The sequence below is a fragment of the Dermacentor silvarum genome, chromosome 6, assembly GCF_013339745.2.
Source record: "Dermacentor silvarum isolate Dsil-2018 chromosome 6, BIME_Dsil_1.4, whole genome shotgun sequence".
NCBI classification, from domain to species: Eukaryota; Metazoa; Arthropoda; class Arachnida; order Ixodida; family Ixodidae; genus Dermacentor; species Dermacentor silvarum.
The window spans coordinates 7,975,435-7,995,329 of record NC_051159.1 but is presented as its reverse complement, the minus strand read 5'-3'; the positions used below and the strand labels follow the sequence as shown (position 1 = coordinate 7,995,329).

The 19,895-nt window shown below is 49.8% G+C and overlaps 3 protein-coding genes across 4 annotated transcripts in view; 2 read left to right on the top strand and 1 right to left on the bottom strand.

Annotated features, from left to right (window-relative positions):
- LOC119456414 (putative deoxyribonuclease TATDN2) overlaps positions 1-19,895 on the top strand; it is a 362,817-nt gene that overhangs the window by 182,152 nt on the left and 160,770 nt on the right. The gene's annotated exons all lie outside the window — the stretch shown is intronic.
- The window catches only part of LOC119455274 (LHFPL tetraspan subfamily member 2a protein), a 130,253-nt gene that overhangs the window by 77,579 nt on the left and 32,779 nt on the right, over positions 1-19,895 (bottom strand). The window lies entirely within an intron of this gene.
- LOC119456399 (uncharacterized) lies at positions 17,630-19,201 on the top strand. Its single transcript, XM_037718128.2, has one exon. The coding sequence runs from the start codon at positions 17,741-17,743 to the stop codon at positions 19,199-19,201; it is 1,461 nt and encodes a 486-aa protein (XP_037574056.2). The 5' UTR covers positions 17,630-17,740.

Genomic DNA, 19,895 nt, shown 5'->3' with positions numbered 1-19,895 from the left:
AAACACAAAATGTGTCCCGTGCAATGTACTGCTGTTCCAGCTGGCACCTTTCCGCACTGCATTTCTCCACAGTGCAAAAGCATATTAATACGGCACAGCAATGCATTTGGCTGCCAAATTCTACAACTTATTTCTCGAGACTGGTGCAGGGTACATAGTTTCTAAGGCCCCCTAAATTCACCAATTAAATGTAATTAGTGAAGATCAATAATTGTATTGGTGATTATCGTTCAAGTCCTGAAGCCGTCTGTCTGCCGCTGTTATGAAGCCTGATCAGACGGGGCTTTCCGTTTCGAATGTTCGAAGCGCTTGTTCGCCGTCGCCGGCGCCACCGTTCTTTCTACGGTCGCCGACCGGCGCTCGCGTGGAGGGTTAGGTGGTCACCAGAGACGCGTTACGCCTTCCTCCGATCAGCGTGAGCATTAGGTCCGTTCGAGTTGCCTGCACCACTGTCTGTGAACCAGTTCACGGCGCTTGACGAGAAGTTAAGAAATTGTGCAACGCGATTTCTACGGTGCAGGCACAGCGCCACATTCGAAATGAATGCCAAGGTGTAGCACGCGGTTCAGGCGTGATGTTTTGTCCGACTGAAGTGCACGGAGTGCGTAATTTTGAGAGGTCCTGAAGGCATGATAGGCTTCTGAGATGCAAGTACACCCGCGCTTGCGTAGGCACGGCATACGCACGTAAGCGGGGTTTCAATGGCGCTTGCGGCCGTGTGCTGCGTCGTGTGCTGCGCTGCTGCTTTGAATTTGCCTTTATTTCCATAAACGTACAATTTATGGGGGATTTAAGGAAAAAGTTGCGCACAACAACTTGACGGGCCTTAAAACCCAGTCTGAGGGCACAGGGGCAGGCACAGGCGCTAATTCAGGTCTGACAACGCCGCACCTGTACATCGCACCTGTACGCCTGCACCAAGTCGGCACCGACAGTGGAGTGGGTGCAGCAAAATCGTGAACCTGCACTGTCCCTTTCCCGCACCTTTTGAAACGAACGGTGTGGTTCAGAGCGCGCCATTGCTGCACCGCTGAAACGAATGGCAGGGTGCAGCAGCCCCTCGTGATCTGGTTCAGGTGGTGCAGGCGAATAGAACGTACCTATTATGCGCACAAACGCCAGCGTTCCTGCTGTACAGCTGTGTGTGCATACAGTGGCACGAGCGGAACAGTGCAGCCTACGAAACGCCTTTTCCTTCAACCTCAACTCGTGCACCGCCGAGATGCGATGGCTGCAACGCCGCTGGCGGCCCTCCTCGTCATGCCAGAGTTGTGAGACGCCTGGCAGCTGCCAGGGCATTGTTTATGCCGCGAAGCAGAAGCTGCCTCGCGGTCTTCGTTGCTCCTAGTTTCCCCCGCGTATTATTAGAACAGCGGCCGAGGAGATTCCGCCCAACGATAAACCTTGCTATCGCTCTCAACACTCCTCGCTTCGTGCGAAACCCAGACAGATGCATAGAAACACGCGGTATAGGGAAATGAACGTTATATGTAGCCTAGCACGTGTCTTCCAGCTAGCCTGGCCACAGATGCCTCGACAAAAGACTAGCAACACTCGAGCATGCAACCTTTAATACGTCTCGAAGTCAGCTTCGCATCAACGGTCCCAACGCCAATAGACACATGCAAGCCAGCGTCTTCATCGCCGCACTCTCACGTACGTCGGTGGACAGCATGAAGACGTTACTGGAAGCCATAGCACAGCTTGTACCAGATCCTACACGAACTGCACGGCTCGGTACGCGTCTGCACGGAGCGACGAGGGCCAACAGCTGCAGGACGCGGTAAACTGCAATGGTGTCTTTCACAGTCCAAGTGTGTCGGAGGCCGGCGACGCGGTTGGAAGCAAAGCGTACAGGTGGGCGGCGGCGCGGTGACGACAGATCCGGCACGTGGTCGACGCTTCCTCTGGCAAGCGCCGGGAAACGCGAGATGACAACAACGGCCCGTCATCAGCTTCGTGGCACGATGATTAGTCTGCGCACAAGAGTTTCCACACGATGATGACTATTGCACGAGTAAGGGCTGCAAAGAAAGGAACCGCGCACATACTCGGCTTCGCGCATCTGGCAGAGGGTGCCGCATTTGACCATACCGAGTCATCCAGGTCTTCCTAGAACGGATCCACGGACAGCTGGACCCACGTACGCTTCGGGACTAGCAAAGCGCCCCTTTGGTCCATTTGAACCCTCGGTCGAGGCTTACAACGTGGCAAAGCGAACATCTCGAGAGAAGCGGGACGCACGTCCATGGCCCTGACCCCCGGGTCCGCTCGGACGACGCGAGCAGAAGGAGCGAAGACGCAGAGGTCAGGCACCCAAGGTGGACGACACCTTCTTCTGCATGACGACGAAACCAATGGCGATGACGAAGCCGATGGCAACGACGATGGCGACGGCGGTGCACATGTACGTGCTGTGCGTGGACAGCAGCGGCTTGGGGCCCATCCCGCCGCCCTCCGAGCGCATGAGGGACGCCTGCGAGCCCTCGAACATGGCGGCCCCGCCGTTCAGCAAAACTGCCGCCTGGCCCCGGTGGTTAGCACGCGCGGTCTAGGGCGGGAAAGGCCGCGCCGGGGAGGGTCGCCGAACCCGCACGAGTGGTCTCTGGCTGGACTCGGTTAGACGAGGAGCGTACGCAGCAGCACGGCGAGGCGGACGCACAGAAGCATCGGAAACATCGTCGTCGTCGTCATCGCCGAAGCTCGGCCTGGCTGCGCGTTGTAGATGGCGATGGCATTGGCCCTAACCATGCACTCTCACTTACTAGGCATAGCCGTGCGCTCGCGCGCGACCGCCCGGTTCTCGGCAGATCCCCGTATATAGTATATAGACAAACTAAGCAACCATGCAACCTGCTCTACCAATCGTCACTAATTCTGGCTCTGCCCAAAAACAAGGGCTACTCGCACTTCGGCCGAACGAGCGTTCTAGCTGTAACCGTACTTATACTCTGGAGTTCCATAATAGTAAAATAGTTTTACTTTTAATGGTTTTCCCAGCGAATAGCGAGAGAACGGAATCCCATAAGGCATAGCTGAAGACCTCTATTGAACGTGTGTCCGTTCCATGCGTTGAAACATATAGATTTTCTTTTTCTTTCACGAGTGCAAGCACGTTTAGGTCAAGCTCTTGTGTTTTTCCGGTATTAGTTCACGCGTTTGCAAAACACTCAACGCGTTCGCGCAGCTGATGCACACGACTGTACCGTAATGCCGCAGGCATCGTAATATCGTAAGTATCGACATTACAGTTTGCAAGCCCGTATTCACTGCCTATGCAGGTGGCCAATACCATAAGCCACGTAAAATAGTTTATACCCACGTTCATCCATGTAACCATACAGAGCAACGTCTATGCACTCAGCGTATGTTTACTTATTGATCGTCTACCAATTCGCATGCGTATACGTTGAGACACGGCCGCTGGATAAAAAAAAGGTAAAAAAAAAAAAGGTTTTTATCCAGCGGCCGTGGTTGAGACCTGTCTTCCCAACGAGAGCTCCTCCCCATGACGTCACAATGAGTGTTGCGCGCACGTGTTGAGCGTCTACTCATGCGTGAGCATAGGGGACGTTGGTGGCACATGACCTTTATATCGACGCGCAACAACCCACAGAGGGGTGTTCGCTCTCTGTTATTGAAACGTGCATACATACACTACACAAATACCGTGTGTCCCAGCTAACGCTAGCCAGTCTGTTCAAAGAAGAAGGAGAAAAAAAAAAAAGGTTTAAAGGGGCCCTGAACCACTTTTTATCGAAGTGTAGAAAGGCATTTGAAGTGAAAACAGGGTACTTTAGAAATACTTTGCCGCAAAAAGTACTTCAATGCGTTCAGCAGAAGCGGAGCTATTGGCAGTCAAACACGGCGTCCGCTGTGCTCCCGTTCCTTCTTCAATCCCTTGCACTGCGAAGACTACGGCGGAGTGGGGCGTGGGCACAACGCTGCGCATTTTAAATGTCACCATGGCGCGCAGTTGAAATTTCATTTTGGATGTTAACGTAGATTTCACGACTTCTGAATTTAGTGCCTACAACGCGCTAAACGTAAGCCAAACGCGGTTGTCCTGAGCGAGCCGAAGTGCGCTTTTAGCCAGTGGACTCGTGGAAGCACCCCGCGGCAGCCGTGCAATATCTACGCTACGTAGCCGACCGCAGGTACCAATAGCAGCCGCGTATGGGAATCCGCTTACGAGCTTCACGCACCGCGTATACGACAGCAAAACTTGGCTGAGATGTTCACAGCAGCGTATGCTACCCACGGAATATGTTATTGCATTAAGCCCGAGGCTTAAGCCCGAGGTTCAGGGCCCATTAAAAAAAAAAAACACGCGCAAAATTAATCTATAAGACCTACGGTGCTCGGTTGTCACAGGTCTGATGACCGAACACCGTAGGTATTACGATCGCATCTTGCAACATGTTCTTTATTTCATTTTTTTTTTTTTTTTGTCGAAGAGCGTGGCTAATGTTAGCTCGGAAACCCTATATATCGGCGCCCAGGCGTCCACATACCAACGTCCATCAATCCATATATACCGGCGGCATTCCATTCATATACATTTCGGTTACATACATATACACACATGCGCATGCCTACATCCATGTATCGATATATCGAGTCCTTACATCCATACACATACGTTCATCCATCCACGTATACCTACATATACCCACATGCAATACCTACACACAACCATTCACATAGCTACACTGAGTACGTTCATGAACCAACGTCCATCAATCGACATATCGGTGTTCATCCATCCAAATATCCACGTGCTTGCATCCACATACGCGTGCCTGTACATCCACGTGATTACTTATGCGTACATGTATTTATAAGTAAATATCCATATAATTACACGTACCTATGTTCACATATCCATATACGTACGTATTTCCATTACAAAAAAAAAAAAAAAAGATACCGGCTGTTCGCCTAGTTGGCCTCCTTGCATTCTGACTGTGGTAACTCAGCGCATACTGGCGGACAGACACAAATAAACAGAGAAGGACGAGAGTTTGCCCTCGTCTGATGTTTTTTTTTTTTTTTTTTTGCGCCTGTGTGCAACTACACGCCAAGAGCCACTTACGTTCACGTATACCCAAGTCCATCCATCTATATATACTGACGTTCATCTATCAACATATGCCTACACCCATTCAACTAGCGCTCCCGTGCACGTCCGCGAAACGTTCCGCGCTGTAGAGTATAGCTCGTGCTCCTTCCGTGCCCCGCTCGCACAACGGGTTATGGCGAAGTCATTAGCCGAGGTTAGAGCCCTCATCCCGCCGCCGCAAGCAAGCAGCTGTCAGCTCGCGATATGAGCCGCGCCCGGACATTATGCGCGCGTGATTAGGCGCCTCGCTCGCTGACCGACGAGAGCTGCGCGCATCATCGTCCTGCCTCGGACATTTCTAAACACGGGAGAGAGTTTGCATGCAAGAGGGTCGGGAAGTCCGCTAGCATGCGAACTCTCTGGGTGGCCTCGCTATACAGAGGCACTCACCGATCATGAATAAAATAAACACAGGGCCCGCAAGTGTGACGAGAGTACGAAGGCGATGCTGAGGCATGCGAAACCGGCTTTGTAGACGGATCAGCCTTAACGCCTTCGAATAAAAAAAAAAAGTTATAGGGCTTTACGTGCCAAAACCACGATCTGATTATGAGGGACGCCGCAGTGAGAGACTCCGGAATAATTTCTACGACCTGGGGTTCTTTAAGGTGCACCAAAATCTAAGTACACGGGTGTTTTCGCATTTCGCCCCCATCGAAATGCGGTCGCCGTGGCCGCGTGATTTGATCCCGCGACCTCATGCTTAGCAGCCCACCACCATATATAGCCACTAAGCAGACGCCTTAGAATAGCGCGGATGGTTCGGGTAATTCGTTGAAAGATGGCAAGTTACGTAAAGTTTACCACACGCTTCTCAGCACATCCTAGTGTCATCGGCGTTATTGTTGCCGTAGTGAAGGCAGGAAGGAAGTAATTGTTCGCGACACTTTTTGGCTTCTGACAGCGAACGAGGTGGAATGAGGGAACGCGCCGAGGGGAAATACCATATTTTCTAAGACTTATGCAAACACTTGACAGCCCGTCAATGTCGTTTATAAAATGCTGACACCAATATGCGCCGCGAAGACGTTCACTGACACTCGTTCTCGCAAATCACGCGAGAAATATGGGTGTACGTATTCCGATACCTGCGACGACACAATGCAACTATTCTAACAAATCTATTTACTTATCGCGCGTCCTTGCTCCTTGATCCGGCGAGCGACGCACCGCCTACGTTGCCACTACAGGCCGTGAACGGAGCGTGATAAAGAAGGAATCGACCGAAAGAACGTTTTACCGGCCCAGCCTTTCACGGTCACCCCGCAAAGCGACGCAATGTCATGCAACCTCTCCAGGTGCTTCGCTAGCGCCGCCGCGCTCAGCTGCCACCTTACCACGTGACCTGCGAAGCTCTGCACCACGTCACTTGTGCGCCTTCCCCCTCCTGCGCTCTTTGCTCCGCGCCTGCTCCTTCTAGCGATCAGGGGTGCTATAACGTGAAATGATTCCTAACTGTTTTGATTCCAATTTCTGCAATCAGCCTCGACGATTGGTCAAAACATTTTCGGGCCACTCACAACTTCGCCTGTCTATCACGCGACGTCACGAAAACCGCGATAGCTCTCCATCTGATATAACGTGTACACACTGATTATGCGTGATTAAACCGCACAAAAGAAAAATAATCATTCCTGATTCGACGCCTTTTCACCATTAGTCCTCTGCTATTGGTCCAATGTTTTTTGGCTACGCCCACTTCACCTGTCTGTCACGCGGACCTCACAAAACCGCGATAACTCACGACGTCAAAGTGACGTGTACGCGAAAAAAAAAAAGCATTAATATGCCGAACAAAACTGACAATTTTTCTGAATAGCCACAGACTGCTCCGTTCCGAAATGAATAGAAGATGGCTGCCCGCCGATCGCTCGGGCCCTCGCTACTCGCACCTGCCGGTGAGCATGTATTTATTAGCGCATGATAAACCTTTTTGCTTGGCAGTAAAGCGTTATCGAGCCCTTTCGGCATGCATACGTCATCTCTCTGCCAACTCTTCCTTGCTGAGGATCCGTTTTAGCGGTATTCTTAACCTTCCGTTGAACGCCGCCGCGACTTTCGACCAGCCACCGCAAGCTAAGTAAGGCGAATCGGAACAATCGGAGAAGCCGGCACCACCCTCTTCATGCCGTTATCTATTTTCACTGTGCTGGCTCGGCCTCATCGATACCCTCTCCACAAGAGCGTGCTCCTCGCCTCTTGTCAGCCAATTAGATAAGAAAAACCGCTGAGTGTAGACAATGCTATTGGTACTGAAAGCGAACAAAGGTGACCTCCTATAAACGAGAAGAGTGTTTGATTGGGTTGTTCAGACAACGCTGCGGGCCACCGCCCGATGCTTGCGTCGGTGGTTACGTAAATTTGACGCCAGGAGTTTGGAATCAAAACAGTTTGGAATCACTTTACGTTATAGCACCCCAGAATCGGCCTCTCTCTGTGGAGATAAATCCCTGGAGCAAAGAAAATGAAAAACTAGGAGGAAGCGTCACGTGACAATCTTGAAACCTACTCATCAAGATATTGAGGAAAGGCCCGGTGGGAAATAGTCTTCACCACGTGACACGCAAGCGGCAATTTTTATATTCCGTCGAGAGCACGGAGACTACGGGAGAGAGTAGAGTAAGTGGCGAGGGCTGATTGTGACGAGGGCGTGAATAAGAGCTACCGCGAACCAATTAATGTATTGAAAAACTTGCAACCACGGAAGGCCTACTTCCCTAGAGCCAACGCGCAGATAGGCTTCGGAAGGGAGGCAGAAAGAAGAAGGGTTCGCCGCATTCAATTACGTTCAAGGGAAGATAACTAAAAAAAAAAAAAAAAAAAAAACGAAAAAGAAAGTGGTGACAACGCTTTTATCAGTGAGCCACCCGTATACAAGATTAAAGCTTCTTAGCGCGGTCACTCTTGTTTTGTTGTGGCGTCAACAGTCGCTGATTTACGGACATCCTTTTGTCGAGTCTTTAGGGGAAACGAAACTCCGCGCAAATACAGCAGAAAATTAGGATGCGCAAAGTTCAACTTAACGAGGAAACCTAGGCGCCTATCAGGCAGCTTTGTTTAATCAGTAAAAAATACGTAAAAATAGCGCGAAAGGACAAGTGCATACAAATGACGACCAGGACGCGATCGCCGCAGCAGTGCTGATGAGAAGGCGGGTTATTAGCGCGTCCTCAAATTGGGGCAACGGAGATGGCCGAGCCCGCTTAATTGAGGTGCGCTGACACGGTCCCCGAAGAATATATAAATGTCACAGTTTCGCCCTAAGGGCGAAGCAATGAATGCGATAGCAACACAGCAATGTCATACGAAGTAAGGTGAGCGGCTTTGGTAGCAACAACACGCAGAACTGTTGTCGACGCCATCGGCGTTTTGCCCGCGTTAGCTCAAAATGCGTGCGGCGTTGGTGACTGTTGCTGGAGCCTCTGATATAAATAGGCACTTGGTGCCGCAGCTAAACGTCGCCTCCCTTCCCTCCCCCTCCCCCACGGCCTCTCGCGTGTCCGAAGAAGGCGCGTTTGCTCTACATATATGGTGATTGTAAAGGAGAAAAGAGACGCCTACTTCTGCAGCCCTTAAGCGAGCACGGCGCAAAACGCGCGTTTGTTCTCCGCCGTGCGTTCACTCCCCGTGAAAGACGCGCCCCTCGCGCCCTTTCACTCGCACATACAGCGTTCGGCGCGCGGCGACGATTTCATCTCCAAATGACGTCATACGGAACCTCACGGCGACGGCGACGGCGACGGCGACGGCGACGCCGACGGCAGAAATCTGCTTTTGAGTGTCCATATAATTGCTATCGCAATAATATATAAAAAGAGGACGCTAATACCTAAAATTCAGCCGTCCTGAGACTCGCTATAAAAATAAACAGAAAAGAAGGGCTCAGTAGCTGGCAAGAGGGACCAACACGCGTCCTTACGTCTAGCAGCGTGCATACAGTGACTCCCAGTCGCCCTCTATGCTTCACTATAGAACTGTGCAGCGCCGTGTAACGTGCTCGTCACGCCTACCTAGCAAGTAGAGCGCTGAAGAAAGCAGTGCTGATTTCGGACAGGCGCTAGATCACTGCCCACATCGGATATCGTTCAAAACGCGTACACGACGAGAAAAAGAAAGAAGAAAGAAATGTTCGTCAGGACATTTGTGCTGCCGTCTTCCAGCGCTGCGCTTGCGCCGCACGAGTTTGTGCGCAGACTTTTCGTGGGTGCTGCGAAACATCACGTCCAACCAGCTTATATCCTGACAAGCCATCGGGCACCGTCGTCTGCTTACTTGGTCTGCGGTAGCAGACGACGCGGCAAGAGCAAGACGCGGAGGGACACGCGTTTCGTCAGTATATACGCTTTAGGTCGCTAATTGGCTTAAGCGAGAGTTCGCTAAAAAAACGACGCAAATATTTAGGGCATCGTCTCTATAAGCCGATACATCACCTGTCGCGCAGTTTCCGAAGCGGTGCACATTTTTAGAAAGACAGCCGCTTAACTGCCGCCTCTCCTAAACACTGTTCCGTGCGCTCTCCCTCCTTCACCGATGCACCATAGAGTGCAGGCTCCGGGGCCGCACAATTATTCACGCGCACACTTCAGTGGCAGACCCCCACGCCCGTCTTCGTTGCTGCGAGCATCGAGAGGGCGTCGGCCGCCCTCAGCCGTCGCTAATTGTTCGGTCTCCGCCCACGCCGCCGCCGCTCTCCTACAACTCTCCCTCCCCCTCGACCATAACCCCCGCTTCCCATGTGTATAGAGCCGCGGTGCCCCGATGCGTTGTTTTGGTGGTGGGGGGGCATGAGCCCGCCGGGGCAGGTTCAGTGGCGTAACCCAACTCGCGCGCGCACATAAACACGAGCAGCCCACACAGGGCCGCACCTTTGCTTTGCGAGTACGTATAGCTGAGGACCCCGCCCTCCTCCGAGCACGCACACAAGCCACCGACCGGCCATTACTCGTCCAGAAACACCGCAAACGTCGGCCGGCATCCGCGGCGGTAGCCAACTGCAGCGGTCGTCCACGACAGTTTACGGAACACGGGTTTAGAGCAGGAAAAAAAAAAAAAGAAAAAGGAAAAAGAAAACCGGATTCCCGCGAAGCCCAGTCACATTGCCTGGATTTCAACGCTTCAATCTGCAGTAATCAGTGCGACTTATGCAGTGATCCATTAAATTATAGAAGCGCCATACCCTAACAGAGCAGAAACATTTGGCGTGGAATGCAATGTGCTAACACGCAGTTCACGCAGTTTGATATAACAATGTTACTTACGCGCGCCGTGGTTGCTTAGTGGCTATGATGTTGGGCTGCTGAGTACGAGGTCGCGGAATCAAATCCCGGCCACGGCGGCCGCATTTCGATGGGGGCGAAATGCGAAAACACTCGTGTACTTAGATTTAGGTGCACGTTAAAGAACCCCAGGTGGTCGAAATTATTCCCAAGTCCCTCACTACGGCGTGCCTCATAATCAGATGGTGGTTTTGGCACGTAAAACACAATTTAATAACAATGTTACGTATACCGACAGAGTTAGACATGAAGGAATTGCCTCATATACACACGTGGTGTTGATGATGATCATGTGGTACAAATGATGATGTGGTAGAGGCAATTTAAATAATTATGTGGTGATGTCACGAGATGTCTATCTACGTACAAAAAATTTCACACGCATACAGGGCCCTGTGGTCGTTATTAAGGGCAACAGACTTGGACAAGCGGCTGTAGCCTGAACAGATGTTTACAGTGCTGCAAGTGCTACTGTGCTGTGCGGTGACGGTGACCGACTGTGTGTCTGTGCTCCTTTCTTTCTCTATGTCTACTTTCCTGTCACTTTACCTTCCCCTCCCCAGCGTAGGGTAGCATACCGAATCTTCCCATCTGGTAAACCTCCCTGCATTTCCCCTTTCTTCTGTCTCTCTCTCTTCACACGCATACGACAGAACATACACAGATCACGAGTCATAACCGCTTGCCAGTGGTAACGGCGTTGGGAAAGTCACAGACTTACAAGCACGTCATCACGCGCAAGGGTCTCTCATCACTGAGCGCAATACTGGTTCATAGCTGAGCACCATGAGTGCTGGGGATAGAGGACACCCATGACACGGTAGCGGGAAATGCATGGTGCACCTCCATGAGGAAACAATTCCAATATTTCTATAGGCATTCCTAAGAAACTCAACAAAATTAGACAAAACGCCAAGCGCTGTAAGATCACTAAATGTGTATGTATTCTCAAGGCGATCGAAATACGTATATCAATTCTTGAATACCTACGGTTCTCAAGAACTGACGCGGAGTGTCAATGAAGTGCAGTGACAGCCTCTATCGAAGGGCGGCGCTTCCATCAACTTTTTATAGTCGAGGTGAAGTGTTGAGTGAAGGGATGTTTTAGAATATGGGATATGTTCTACAATATGGGGGTAACCCCATATGCTAGAACGTCTTGAATATGGAACCCCATATTCTAGGCTACTGTACGGCATCCGAAATGCCTTATATTGTTTATAAACTTTCGTGGTCGGTGTCCTCTTTAACTGTTGTCATAATTTATGTCATGACATGCACATGTATGTCTTGTCATTCATGACACATGGCATGTTATGCAATCAGTTTCATTCATGTCACGACACGCATGTCATGACATTCATTTCCTGTCATCCATGTCAGGTCATGCATGCATGTCATGTCATCCATGCCAGGTCATGCATGCATGTCATTTATATCCTGATATATTCGGGGAAAAGCTGCAGGAGTAGATGGAATAACAGTCGATTTAATAAAACACGGAGGAGATGTCATGCTTGAAAAGCTTGCGGCCCCTTATACGCAATGCCGCACGACTTCAAGTGTACCAGAGAACTGGAAGAATGCCAACATTACACTAATCCATAACAAGGGAGACGTTAGAAAACTGAAAAATGATAGGCCTATTAGCTTGCGTTCAGTATTGTATAAAATATTCACCAAGATAATTTCCAATAGAATCAGGGCAACACTTGACTTCAGTCAACCAAGGGAACAGGCTGGCTTCAGGAAGGGATATTATTTATTTATTTATTTATTTATTTATTTATTTATTTATTTATTTATTTATTTATTTATTTATTTATTTATTTATTTATTTATTTATTTATTTAGTAATACTGTAAGCCTTGACAGGTTCTTACAGGAGTGAGAACAAAAATAACAAAAAATACAGATTGCTAACAATACATAAAAAAATAATCCTAGAAAAAAAGAAAATCCTAAAGAGTACAGGCTAACAGGAAAGGGTACTGACACTGATTTCGGACACTGATTTCGGAATAAAAACTGCAAGCGTCATACACAGTAAAAGCATACACTAAAAAGAACTGCGATCAGCATACACGTGAAAAACACGCACTCCGTGAACTGCGCTTTTTTTTTTTTATACAACGGCGCAACTTGTTGATCAAAAAATTTTCAATGTTGACAGGGCCCTAAACAATCGATCCCGAATGACATCCGTAGCTGGATCCACACAGACCCTATTCCTAGAAATATGCACCCTGAATATAACAGGACCCGGCGCCAAGCTCGGGCCGGAGCAATCATAAAAGCCCTTGCTCGTGTACCTGGTGTTACATTTGTTGATGCAGCCCAATATTCCCATGGCACACGATTTGTGACTGTCGCCACACGCGATGGAGTTCTACACGACGCCTCCAGCGTCACTACCCCCACTGCCGAAACGGCTGAAGAAGTGGCCATCGCCCTGGCCACTCTATATCCCACCTGTCACACCATCGTGTGTGACTCTCGCTCAGCCATCACTAACTTCAGCAAAGGCCGTATTTCTCCTCAAGCTCTTCGTATCCTCCGCCAGGCACCACACTCTAAAGAAAGCATGATCTCCCTGACATGGATCCCGGCCCACGCGGGCACTGTCCACCCACACTTCCCCAACCTCAACGAGGTCACCCACTCCATTGCGGGAGAACTAGTCAACCGCGCCGGAGACACTGGAGACGAGTTGGACACCAGGGACAATCTGACTACTTATAACGATCTCGTTAAGGCATTTTACCTTAGTCGCCGAACCTTCCCTCCACCTCACCCCAAGTTCAGCCGGGCGCAGGCTACCACCCTGCGTCTGCTACAAACAAATACGTACCCTTCACCCGCCCGCCTCCACCTTATATTCCCTGAAGTTTACAGTAGATCCAACTGCCGGTGCTGTGGCACTCACCCGGCTACGCTTCCGCATATGCTGTGGGAGTGCCCAGCACAGTACACACACATTAACACCACTACCCTCTCGTCGAGGTCGCGTGAGGCTCTGCGGAAGCTCCGCCCTCGACGACCAAACCTGGGCGACCCAGCACGCCCGTGAGGCGGCGGCGAGGCAAGCCCTCGACGTCCCCTCATGGGAGGCTTAGGCCCGGCCATCTTAAAGTGCTAGGTTCCGCAATAAAAGTTTATTCCTCCTCCTTGACAGAAAATGCGCTTGACGGATTCTGAGGAGACAATATCGCGTGGCAGTTTATTCCATAATTCTATGTACTTCCAAAATACATATACTTACTATGACTGACGGAAAGAAGGAATACTTGAATGTATTATGCGGGAGATAAACGGCCTGACACTTTTGTCGTGGTTTGTTCTGGCTGAGTGCTGGTATGGTGGTTTTAGGTACTCGTGTTATGCTTATCTTATTGCTGTCAAGTTAAAGAAGGTAAAGAAACTTTAAGGCAGCAACGCGTCGACGAATCGCCGAAGTTTGAATGTTTGCCCTGTTGCGTATAGTACGGTTATGCAGACGTCACGTGAATACTGCGAATACACAAATCGAAGAGCTTTATTTTTAATTCACTCCAGTTGATTAAGAATGTATATTTGGTGCGGATTCCAGATAATACTGCCGTATTTAAGGATTCACCTTGCAAGGGCCTTATAACTTGCTAGCTTAACTTTGGAAGGTGCCAGTGCAAGTTTCCTGCAAAGGTATCCCAGCTGTCTGTATGCTTTTGTGCACGTCTGTTTATTGTGAACATCCCATTTTAATGTGTTTGTGATGGTAACACCCAAGTATTTAACTGTGTCGGCGTCTGTTACATGTAATCCAATTAGATGATACGCAAATTTTAAGAGTACCATTTTCGAGTTAATCCATGGATGAAGTTTTTGCTACGTTAATTTCCATTCCCCATTCTTGACACCATCTGGCAATGTTAGTTAAGGAGGAATTAAGTCGTATCTGGTCGTTAATTTCGGTACTGCTGGCGTAGATGACGCAGTCATTTGCAAATAGCCTTACTGTTACATTAGGTTCAACATGAGTATGAATGTCGGTAACAAATATTAGAAAAAGAATTGAACCCAGCACAGACCCTAGTGGAACAGCGGAGTAGACATCTAACTTCAGATTCAGTGTCATTTATTTTAACGCACTGACTGCGGTTTGAGAGATAGGATGGATCACACCCACGATGGATCACATCCATGTCATCGATCAGGTAATCGAGAAATCTGCGGAGTACAACCAACCTCTCTATATGGCTTTACAGATTAGAAAAATAAATTTGACTCAGTATAGATACCAGCAGTCATAATGGCATTGCGTAATCAAGGTGTACAGGAGGCATACGTGAATATCTTGGAAAATATCTACAAAGATTCCACAGCTACATTGGTTTTCCACAAGAAAAGTAGACAGTTACCTATCAAGAAAGGAGTCGGGCAAGAAGACACAATCTCTCCAATGCTATTCACTGCATTCTTAGAAGTATTCAAGCTCTTAGACTGGGAAGGCTTAGGAGTGAGGATCAACGGCGAATATCTCAGCAACCTTCGGTTTGCAGATGTATTGTCCTATTCAGCAACAATGGGTACGAATTACAACAAAAGATTGAGGACCTTAACCGAGAAAGTGTAAGAATTGGCTTGAAAATGAATATGCAGAAGGCAAAGATAATGTTTAGTAGAGCGCCCGCCTCGGCTGCGGGAGGTTCTGGGTTCGAATCCCACCACCGCCGGGCACCCACTGGTTCAAATGGGCACAAGCGTACTCCGGTCTGGCGTTCGGCTTCCTTCAGGGGTGATACGCTTGGGAAAAGAGCCCGCGCCCGAAATTCCCGTCGAAACCCTCGTGAGCACAAAAAAAAAAAGAAACAGAAAGAAAAAAAAAAAACCAGAAAAAAAAAAAGCAACGCAGCGGTGGCCTAGCGATAGAGCATCCGCCTCGTATGCGGGAGGTACCGAGCTCAAATCCCGGTGCAGCCGGGAACCCACCGATTTTTTTTTTTTTCTAGTAAGTAGAAATGTTCCCTGGCCTGGTGCGCGGCTCTCGTAGGGGTTCACATCTCGAAGGAGGGCCCAATATAGATTTCAGCAGTTGCCTCTGGGCGCCTCTTGTCCAACCACAGACGGCCTTGTTGAAGAACATCCACCGCGGCCGGTAAGTGCTGCCGCCGGGTACCTACCGGTAAAATCGGTACAAGCGCGCTCCTGGCCTGGTGCTCGGCCATTATGGAACCTAAACGCTTGGGAAGAGGTGTTTGTCCCCAACCCGAAGGCGTCCCCACCTCAATAAGGTGCTTGGGGCGCCACATGGGAAATGGCCGCCATGCATGGGAGCGGCCCAAACATCACCTTTTTTTGTGCTCACGAGGGTTTCGGCGGGAATTTAGGGCGCAGGAAGCCGAATTCACCCCTGAGGGAAGCCGAACGCCAGGTCGGGGTACGCTTGTGCCCATTTGAACCAGTGGCTGCCCGACGGTGGTGGGATTCGAACCCAGAACCTCTTTTTCGTCTGGCAAGGAAACAAGAGTTCAGGATCACCAGTCAGCTTCTAGGGTCTTTAAAGGAGTGCGTTTATCTAGGACAATTACTCACAGGGGCCCCTGATCATGAGAAGGAAATTCACAGAAGAATAATATTGTGTTGGAATGCATACGGCAGGCATCGCCAAATCCTGACTGCGAGCTTACCACTGTCGTTGAAAAGAAAAGCGTACAATCATTGCATTCTACCGTTGCTAATATATTGGGCAGAAACTTGGAGGTTAACGCAGAAGCTCGAGAACAAGGACCGCACAAAAAGCGATGGAACGAAACATGTAGGCCTAACGTTAAGAGACGGGAGGAGAGCGGTGTGGATCAGATAGGAAGCGGGGATAGCCGATATTCTAATCGACATTGGTGGTGGTTAAACTTTATTTCCAAAAAGGGTCCTGAAGGACACCAGACTGTTCGTCAAGGTGTAGAGGGCACCTCCCACGTCGGGACGGGGAGCCCTAGGCTCTCCGCCGCTTCGCGGGCCTTCTGGACAGCCCACAGTTGGTCTTGCAGCTCGCGGCTTCTAAGAGCGCCGTCCCACTTGTTCTTGTCCTCCAGATAAGAGGCCTGCGTCGCGCATCCCCACAACATGTGTCCCAAGTTCACATGTCCACCACATTGTGCACAATTGTAAGTTCCGTCGTAGTCTGGGTCGATTCGGCTCATACGCCAAGGATTGGGGTACGAGTTCGTCTGTAGCAAGCGGAGAGTCACTGACTGTGCCCTGTTAAGTTCCTTGTTTGGAAGGGAGAATTCTCTAGGTCCTAAATAAAAGTACTTGATGAGCTAATTATATGTCTGAAGCTGGTCCTTAAAGGCCTTAGGCGGAGACGAGGGGGTCTGCAGGGGAGCGCGGCTGGCAAGTCCTCGCGCGGCCCTATGAGCGGATTCGTTAAGGTTCAGCTGTCCTCCCACGAAATCGCCCATATGGGCTGGGAACCAGACTATAGAGTGGAGACTAATGCATCTACCTTCCAGTAACCTTGAAACCTTCGCATCCACTACTCCCCTAGCAAAGGCGCGAGTAGCTGCCCTAGAATCACTATAGATTACCGAGTGCTCTGGATCTAGCAGAGCGAGTGCAATGGCCATTTGTTCGGCCACCTCCGGATTCTTGGTATAAACAGAGAGTGCGTTGAAGACTCTTTCGTGGGCGTCTATTACGGCTACCGAAAAAGCTTCGCGACTGGCCACCTGAGCGGCATCTACGAAGGCAGCTTCTGTGGAATCCGTAGCAGCCTCGGCAAGAAGAGCCTTCGCGCGGGCGAGCCTTCTCCCTTGGTTAAAGACCGGATGGACGTTCCTGGGAAAAGGACGAACCACAATCGCGTCCCTGATTTCTTTACTAAGATGTCTGACGTTATCCTTTTCAAGTTCAGTAAACATGCCCATAGTGACCAGGATGTCTCTGCCAGCTCTGGTGCCTGACAACCGGACGACCTGTGCTGTGCGCTGAGCCTCAGCGATTTCAGCTAGAGTATTGTGAACTCCTAGTTTCGAAAAAAGCTCGGTGGATGCGTTCAACGATGCTACCTTGAAGACTCGACGGATTGTGGTATTGAGTCGTTTCTCTTCTGTTTTTTTCCAATCGAGCATAGCCGCAACATAAGTAATTCTACTCTATTCTACGCTATTCTACTCGTTACAGTGGGCTCGGCGGCTGTGCACAGACGCAGACCGCTAATCCATTCACTCTTGTCATGCAGGTGTTTCAGCGCGCACTCGTGCGCCTGTTGCTTCCATCCTTAGTGACGGCTTCCCTGGCAGTCCCGCTGCAATATCGTGCCTGGTCAGGTGAACATGACAGGATTGCCTGTCACCCATCCCTGATGCGCACCTCTGGATTTGCACCGCCCTTCAGGCCCCTGGATTTCGTCGGGAGCAGCAGATCTGCGTTTTCGACGACACCGCTACCGAAGACGGTAGTGCTCGATGCAGCGTGGACAAACCTGTCGCCATCAACATCAACTCTCCGGTCAACTATAAAAGAGCAGTCAATACCGGTGGCGCCTTGTGGGCTCGGCGGCTGTGCACAGACGCAGACCGCTAATCCATTCACTCTTGTCATGCAGGTGTTTCAGCGCGCACTCGTGCGCCTGTTGCTTCCATCCTTAGTGACGGCTTCCCTGGCAGTCCCGCTGCAATATCGTGCCTGGTCAGGTGAACATGACAGGATTGCCTGTCACCCATCCCTGATGCGCACCTCTGGATTTGCACCGCCCTTCAGGCCCCTGGATTTCGTCGGGAGCAGCAGATCTGCGTTTTCGACGACACCGCTACCGAAGACGGTAGTGCTCGATGCAGCGTGGACAAACCTGTCGCCATCAACATCAACTCTCCGGTCAACTATAAAAGAGCAGTCAATACCGGTGGCGCCTTGTGGGCTCGGCGGCTGTGCACAGACGCAGACCGCTAATCCATTCACTCTTGTCATGCAGGTTAGTAAAGCTTACAGTCTTTTTTCTAAGAAGTCTAGCAATCGTTTCCTGCTTCAGCTGCCGAGCCCGCACTGCTGCCTTCTTGTCGCTGTTGAGTGTTCTGATGTAATTCGTGCTTTGTTGATGATGTCGGGTGATGTCGAAAGCAACCCGGGCCCGGACTCCGATGCTTTACTAGCTGAATTGAAGAACTTGTCTGCTGGACAGTCGCAATTAATCAGTCAGGTTCAAGACCTGAAAACTCATCTAGTGTCGACGGACAAAGCTATTGCTGATCTGGGCAGGCGCATGACTGATCTAGAGGGGCATTATCAAAATCTTGTCTCCCTACGCTCTGACTTCGAAACCGTGAAAACGTGTACCGCTCAAGTGGCCACCGTGGTACATAAGCTTGAAACGCGTATTGATGACGCCGAGAACCAGTCACGACGCAATAATCTTATTTTTTATGGCCTCCCTGAATCAACTGGATCAGAGACGTTTGCCCAGACCGAGCAACGTATCATCAAGCACTGCCAGGATCATTTGAATATTTGTATCGAGCCGAAAGAAATTGAGCGCGCACATCGTCTCGGTCATCGCACAGATACTAACCGCCACCGTCCTATCATAGCGAAATTCACCTTCCATAAAACAAAAGAATTGGTTCTTTCTAACGGCCGCAAGTTCAAAGGAACCAGCTTCAGCGTTGGAGAGGATTTCTCTCGTTCCGTACAAAACGCTCGCCGGCATCTCGTTACTTTCGCTAAAAGCAAATCTTTACCTTTCTCTCTGCGATTCAAAACACTGCATATGGGCCATAAGCGCTACGTCTACGACGAGCAAACACAATCTGTGAAAGAAATAATATAGCAATTTCCCCGTCGTAAAAATGTCCGTTGCACTGTTAAGCCCAAATCTAACATATCATTGTCTGTAATCTTTACGAACGCACGCAGTTTCCTTCCAAAACGTGACGCTTTTTCCAACCTTGTTTTATCATCCAACAGTAATATAATGGTGATAACCGAAACGTGGCTAACAGAAGATATAACAGATACAGAAGTACTAGCCGACCTACCGGAATTTCATGTCTATCGAAAGGATCGCAAAGGCATGCGGGGGGGGGGGGGGGGGCGGTGTACTGATTGCTGTGCACCAGCAGTTATCGTGCTCCGTAGCCAAAAACATCACTTCTGATCTTGAAGTATTGTGGCTAATTATTCACGCTTCCCCCCATACAATCATTCTAGGTGTTTGCTACAGGCCTCCAAATAATATTTCAGATTTCACATTTAAACTTAATAACAGTTTGAGTGACCTTATTAATCAACACCCACAAGCAGAAGTCCTCCTGTTTGGTGATTTTAATTTTCCCCAAATAGACTGGAGCAATGACGTCCCCATAACTATGGGCAGTGAGCCTGCCAGAGATTTTGTGGATTTCTGCCTTAATTTCAATTTAACTCAACTTGTATCAGAACCTACACGCGTTGCACTAAGCACTTCTAGCATCTTAGATCTCATCCTAACCAGCAATCCGGAAAGCTTATCATCAATAGCATAT

Coding starts and splice junctions, on each gene's coding strand:
- LOC119456399 (XM_037718128.2), top strand. CDS start 17,741: ATGCGCACCTCTGGATTTGCACCGCCCTTCAGGCCCCTGGATTTCGTC.